The sequence below is a fragment of the Botryllus schlosseri genome, chromosome 8, assembly GCF_051294905.1.
Source record: "Botryllus schlosseri isolate E-star chromosome 8, Bs_hap1, whole genome shotgun sequence".
NCBI classification, from domain to species: domain Eukaryota; kingdom Metazoa; phylum Chordata; class Ascidiacea; order Stolidobranchia; family Styelidae; genus Botryllus; species Botryllus schlosseri.
This window is the reverse complement of record NC_137243.1, coordinates 18,601,729-18,608,958: the sequence shown is the minus strand read 5'-3', so window position 1 is coordinate 18,608,958 and position 7,230 is coordinate 18,601,729. Positions and strand designations below refer to the sequence as shown.

Here is a 7,230-nt window from a genome sequence, read left to right as displayed (position 1 = left end):
GAACCTTGACGAAAGTCGTAACTTGAAAATTTTTTCCGTAGCTCACAAGGTGACAAGTCTCAATCATACATGAATAACCTTTGACACCGGAGCATATACGAGTCCAAGAACATATTCATTACCCGTTCGCACCACAAAAGCCACTGCAAATGCATTCAAGTAATCAAGCACTTCACCACCAAATCGCTTCCTTTGTGATCACTATAAACATCAACCAATAACAAACAGTTCTTTTTCATCATATTTATTAAATCAATGTTTTATTGTTCACCCTGTGAAGGCATACTTCTGATGATGTCACTGTCACCTGTTGAAAGAATATCAGTTACCACATGGCATATCATACAAGAAAATAGTTGCAGACTGAAGCAGTGTGCGCCAAGTATAAACCCTTATTCATACAAGAAAGATGTATAAGGGAGTCTTGCTTGCCTAAGTGATATAGCTCTGCAGGTGTGACTGATCAACTTTTTCTGAACAGTCATGATATCTAAGAGAGCAAATGGAGTTTATATTGTGGAAAGCCAGATAATGATACATTCAACCATTAAATGTAGACCTAAACTCAGAGTACAAGGTACGGCATAACTAGGGATTGAACCTGGCTATGGTGCACATAATCTGGAATTATCGATGGTACAAGGCACATTGACAATTTCGTCATCCACACAACCTTGATATTTCGAACAATGCACTGATGGTTTTCAGAGCAAATTATTCATTATTCATCCATTAGATATACATACAATTGTACATCACCAATAAGTAATGAGATTTAATCAGGTAAAAGAGGCAAGAGGATGAAAACATGATCATGCTGACGATGAGCAAATAATACAATATCACATTCTCTAAACTAATACAACATTCCACGCATGTCACTGTGTAATAGCTGCTAGTACAACGAATTGTGCAGTGCAGTACTATGTAAATACTGAATAATTAGTCAAATAATGATGCAGCACCAGGTTTTAAGTAGCATAAATTATAAATTCATTTGATTCTATACATCAACAATTTCAGCAGTTCCCGACAGACTGGTAATGAGCGCACCTATATTTAAAGTCAGAACATTATGTATTTGGCAGGCGCGTATCCAGAGCGCGAAAAAGGGGGGGGGTTTTGCGTTACGAAATTTGCTATTGTGACGTCATCATTACGATCACTCGTCTCCACGCCAAGGCGAATATTTATATATTATAGTTTAATAGTAAACAGAGATTTGCGGTGAGTGGGAGATGTACGAATACGATACGGACATTGCCTGAAAATCCCGTTTCTTTTACGGTATGATTGAAAGAAATTCGTAAAGGCTCACATCTAGTCATGAGCCGGCAAACGCCGCCCGTCTTCAAGCGCCTAGTTCCGGTCAGAGATGCGCGATTTTGTTGGGTTTTGACGATATTATGCGCACGGTCGGTAGTATCGCAGCGGACGAACAAGCGCGGAATAGGGCGGTAGCATAAACGAGGGCGATCGCGATCGCCACAGAGAGGTGTGGTGTGAACAGTGTACGTCGTATATAATTGCAAGCACGCAAGTCAGTCAACTAATACAGAGTACACACTGGGATAATAACTTGATCGACAGAGAAACTTGTCAGCCGATATAATTAGGTTAACTTTACTACTAGGCCTACTCAATTCTCCCGTTCAGCGACAACATAGGCCTGTATTTGGACGACAGCAAGCCACCTAACAATCGGGAACGTGGATTGCTAGGCTTGTATTTTGAAATGTGAATGTCAATCCTAGGCCATTTCTCGCCAATAATCGCGAATACAATGTGGATTTCAGAATAGCATTGTCGTACTGGTGCCGTCGTGTCTGCGTCTTGCTGATCAATCAACACGCCGCGTGCAATTCTTAATTAGGATTTCAAGGCGAGCAGGTGCAGCGAATTCGCGAGCGATGTTGATTGCCGACAACTTCGTCTTTGCAATTACGTATCGCGTCGGCCAATTAGATTAGACTTTCCTAAAATGCGTCTCTCGTTTTAGCAAGGCGAGAGAGAAATCGAGGGAAGAAAGTTGAGAACGTCAGCAATTGCCACAGTTGAACAAGCGCAGAATTCGTATGGAATTAGCGAATTATAATGACCTATTTTATCCTTTCGACTAATTCGGCGCATAATTCCAATATTTTGTAGGGGTGTTAGTCCCCTTAAATAACATTAGGACGCCATATTCGCCTTCTCATACGTAAAAACGAATATGTTAAACTGATAAATTAGCAAATATTAGAGGCTATATTTGACAACAATTTTTAGGATTTTGAAAAGGGGGGGGTCCCGACCCCCTAAAACCCCCCCTGGATACGCCACTGGTATTTGGTATAAAAAGGTACAGTAGCTGCCATATTGAACATTCGAATCATTTCACGACCACATGGCTTGAGTGCAGTGGCTCAATAGTGTGAATTGGATGAGACCAATGGCATGGCCTACACCCCAATGGGCGTCTGATTCCAAAGACTACTCCTAGTCCAGACTTCTCCAGTAGGCAGGCCGGATTCAGAATCGATACATCAATCACGTATTTATCCTCCATTATTTGATGTGAGCTTTAGGCGTAAAGCATGATGTAATGTGGGCATTAGGGTTGCCCAAAATTTGGAAAAGCTCAAAAAGTCTCCGTGATTGTGTCTCATTCTATAGACCAGTGGTTCCCAACCTTTTTCGACTCATCGCCCCCTTTTCAAGCTCAAGGCCGATCATCGGCCCCCAGATTTTGTGAACCGAAAAATCGGTATACAATATACAATCTGCAGTCATCGGCGGGTTGACCAAAAAAAAAAAAAGGTCATCTTTGCGGACCGTTGTCGAATTTTACACTTTTGCAACCAAATTTCCGTGGGTTGACCAAAAAAAAAAGGTCATTTCTCCGAATTGACTCCAAAATAGCCGTTTTAACGCGTCATCACCCCCTTCGCTATTTTCGCCATCTTTGTCCATTTTCGCCCCCCTGGGCCGCCAAACCACCCACGTTGGGAACCACTGCTATAGACTATCGATAAAAAACAACAATTAGCCTGAAAGAAGCTGCTCAAGAATGGGCGTGCCACTGACCATAGAACAGCGAGAAGACTAGTAATCAAATAACCACGGCTCTTGATTGGCTAATCTGCTATGCCTCAATGACCACAGCAGCAGCAGCTTGCTGATCAGGTGTTCAAGAAGTCTGCTACCGGCGTGGATTCTGAGTGCGCATTGTTAGTAGTTTGGCAGGTGATGATTTAAGATTAATTCAGGACATGTTGAGGTACGAAATACATGATGAACAAACAACACCTGCTTCACAGAAGCTTTTACAGCATGACTGCTTCATTGTGAAGGAAACGGCATAAGCCTACATGTCGTGTTTTCATCGAGAGAAAGCAAAGGCGCTTATGCAAGTGTTGAGCGAATTCACCGTTTCAGTACGGATCCACCAACAGTGAATACAAATATATAAAGCTTAACAATGACACTATACTTTGTGTGATCTTATTGGATCCAAGTTGTAGTATATAGTGAAGTATTGAAGGTTCTAGGGATCGACTGAATCGGCCGGTTATGCTTGGCAGTTATACTTACAGCAAATTGAATTCACTTAAGAGTTGTCAAAGTCCTTAATGATGCTGCAGAAAAGAGGTTTAAGGTAAACACAGGCTATGCTGGAAATGATATCCAAACTATGCTAGATACTGTATTCAGCATAGTCTGTGCTTTTCTTTACACTTTTTTCTGCGGGCTCAATAAGGACTTTGACATACCATATCCAGCACAGCCTGTGCCAGTGTGCGACGTGCGTACATTACCACCTCTTTTCTGTGTTATCATCAAGGACTTTACCAACGCCTAGAAGTGCATTCAATTTGTTGTAAGCATCTGATAACGGCCAAGCATAACCGGCCGATTCCTAGAGTTTTCAAAATGTCACCTATATACTACAGCTTCAGCCCAATAAGATCACACAACGTATAGTGTCATTGTTAAGCTTTATATTTTTGTATTCACTGATAGTGGATCCGTACTGAAACGGTGAATTCGCTCAACACTTGCATAAGCGCCTTTGCTTTCTCTCGATGAAAACACGACATGTAGGCTTCAGCCGTTTCCTTCACAATGAAGCAGTCATGCTGTAAAAGCTTCTGTGAAGCAGACGTTGTTTGTTCATCATGTATTTCGTACCTCAACCAACATGTCCTGAATTAATCTTGAATCATCACCTGCCAAACTACTAACAATGCGCACTCAGAATCCCCACCGGTAGCAGACTACTTGAACACCTGACCAGAAAGCTGCTGCTGCCGTGGTCATTGAAGCATAGCCGATTAGCCAATCAAGAGCTGTGGTTATTTGGTTACGAGTCTTCGCACCGTTCTATGGTCAGTGGCACGCCCATTCTTGAGCAGCTACTTTCCAACGCTTTGACCGAAATCTTACCGGCTTTCCTGTAAGCTTCTTTTAGGCTAATTGTTGTTTTTCATCAATAATTTATAGAATGAGACACAATCACGGAGACTTTTTGAGATTTTCCAAATTTTGGACAACCCTAGTGGGCATACTTCAATCAATATCTGTGAAGTCAATGAGACATCAGTGATCGATCAACGTTGTCTCCAAATTATTTCAAGTCTAGCTGTATGTTGGACGTACAAACCCTTGGTAGGGCAGCACACGAACATAAGTTAGATTGGAACAAGGCTTTGTCTTGTCAATGTTAAAAAACGTTCGCTCGCAAATGAGTGTACACCAGGGTCGCAGCCTACATTAACATCAAGACCGAAAGCTGTCCGTGTCCGCAGGTCGCTAAAAATCCGGCAGCAGGACGTGTTACCCGCCTCTGGCATGGTCAATAGTCATTAGTATCACAGTCACTTTATTTTTAATTACTATCAAACTGATACTCATTTAGTAATAATGCGTTCTCGTATCACTATGATTTGTGCCTACGCATAAATGTACGTAACGACGATTGAGAAGCAATTCAAGGTGATATAGATATCAGTACGACATTTCAAGTGTCCGCTTCAAAATACGAAGCCCCATAAATACTAACAAACCTGGATCAGTTATTGTCAGCGTGCACACCCTGAAGTATTTCCCGCAAGCCGTACCAAGCTCGATGTTGTTGCCGGAATAATGGTGGACACCGGTTTTGGCCAACATGGCGTAGTACTCGATCTCAGATTTCCTGCGTATCAATTGATATAGACATTGATCAGCGAATAGCAAAATATGTCAAACGAACAACCCGGCGTCCAGAAACGTTCTAGGAAGAGCTATATTCACAGTTAGCACAAATCCAACGAGAATAAACAGGCCTCCCAGATATTGTCTCTCAGTATTTTTACCAGATCAGAACAAATAATCTGAGCTTGCCTCATTCTTCGAGGTTATCAAGTATAACAATCTTAAATTATAACTAAATCAACGCTTTTTCCAACAGCAACTCAATAGTTTCGTATGAATCAAATTGACATTCATATATACAAATACAACCATCCATTAACTTATGTCATTACAGCCATACATTATCATTATTATCATAGACATTTTGATTGCCAGCTTTGGGCAGATGGCTGCTGGTGCAACTTCGACACAGGCTCAAGTGCAGGACCAAGCCTGACACAGGCTTCAGTGCAAGACTATAAGCCATTGTAGGTGTCATCTTATCAACGAAAGCAGCAACTCTAATCAAACCACTAAATAAGATTAATGAAAAATCAAAGAGATGACAAACAGCATTCCTACCATTATTAGTCTGACAAATGCATACAGTCTAGAATTCAATTCGAACTCATATCGAAATATTCCTTCACATTTTCAGCTGACATCCTAGTGCTAATCATTAGCAAGAATAGAGAATATATAGTTTTAGAATATCAACAGTTCTACAACCAATTATTATGCGAGATCAATGAAATTTCAGACAATTAAGGCGAGCAGAGGTAATTGTACTATTTTATGATTCAATTGCATTCTTCAGTTCTGTAGCTCCATGGGTCTCTTGCGCATTATACAGTAATCTAGGTAAAATATCACATCGATGCCAAGCAATCAACATAACTACATCCATGACGAACGATATATGCTGTCGCACCTGAGAGCAGGAGTGTTGGAAGCAAGGATTACAAGTTTTGCCTTTCCTTGTCGCAGATTTTTCAGCGTTTGACGGTATCCCAGATTGTACTTGCCACTTTTCATGACCAGTTGCAACCTGGAATTGATGTTCTCCAGTGCCTTTTTCTACAAAGCATTAAAAATGAGAAATTTTGAGAAACTCAATGATGCCAACATCATCTAAAGCATTGAAATCAAGTAAATCAGAAATACTCCAAAAATCACTGCTCATTAGGACTGGTAAGACTATTTTAATCATGATGCTATTGATGCATCAGTCAGTTTTAATATTATTTCCTTCGGCAGTTCCAATCACCACAAAGAGAATATAGAAGGCAAGCGACAAATTGAGGTGGCATGTGGCGAAAGGCAAAATCGATGTTAGGTCTTTGTCCGGTCACTCCGGTGATCCTGACGGTTGACTATAGTATTCATTCAGAAGATATTGCTTGTATTTCGACTTGAATCACCATCATGGGAGCCTGTATGGAATCGGTGTCCTGTGCTCACACTACGTTTCATCTATTCATTATTCTATTAGGGTACGAACGATATAGCAGTAATATGGCAAAAACTCAAATCTTCACCTGTTTTTTAGACGCCACCATCGTGATGAATCTAGACTTCCCAGCCTGTAATAAAAGAATACTCAATTAATTAAGTTACAAAATACGTCCACTATACCTTCGCGAAGCCTCGGAAATGTATTTCTACTCAATTACCAAATCGAACACAGCCAACTCACCGCGACTCAACGAAGAAAAGACTGCATCGTGGTCGTGCGGGTCAAAGTTTACGATGGATACGGTTCAGCGAATAAATTTGGTTTCTTGATTTGCGTGCGAATCAATCAATCATTGTTTATTGGTTTATTAGCAATTTTATCAGTTCAATACACCACAGAAAATGCGATACAATGAAAAGAAAGGAAGATGTCGAAGCGACTAGGAGTTGTCTATGGAATCGGACGCACACCTTGGCCTAGGCCAGAGGTCGCCAACTCAAAACGGGTCGCGGGCCACTTTTCAAATTTCGTAGCGGCCGCGGGCCGCGTAAATTCAATGTCGATATAAAGTGAGCAACCACGTTTCAAAACTCTACGTCAGTACAACGCTGCTGTTCTAC

General features: G+C 41.2%; 1 protein-coding gene across 1 annotated transcript; it reads right to left on the bottom strand.

The window, feature by feature from the left end:
• Positions 1 to 228: 228 nt before the first annotated feature.
• Positions 229 to 6,940, bottom strand: LOC145444786 (large ribosomal subunit protein eL30). The gene is made up of 5 exons (XM_080322798.1): positions 6,851 to 6,940; positions 6,693 to 6,737; positions 6,086 to 6,231; positions 5,046 to 5,176; positions 229 to 307 (listed from the first exon to the last, which is right to left on the bottom strand). Exons 2-5 carry the CDS (start codon positions 6,711 to 6,713, stop codon positions 261 to 263), a joined length of 345 nt encoding a protein of 114 aa, XP_080178924.1. The 5' UTR covers positions 6,714 to 6,737; positions 6,851 to 6,940; the 3' UTR covers positions 229 to 260.
• Positions 6,941 to 7,230: the final 290 nt, after the last annotated feature.

Excerpts from the sequence above, each read along its gene's own strand:
- LOC145444786 (XM_080322798.1), bottom strand. The coding sequence starts at position 6,713 with ATGGTGGCGTCTAAAAAACAG. Across the intron at positions 6,232-6,692 it reads TGGTGGCGTCTAAAAAACAG|AAAAAGGCACTGGAGAACAT; the intron begins GTGAAGATTTGA and ends AATGCTTTGTAG. Across the intron at positions 5,177-6,085 it reads TCCAACACTCCTGCTCTCAG|GAAATCTGAGATCGAGTACT; the intron begins GTGCGACAGCAT and ends ATTGATACGCAG.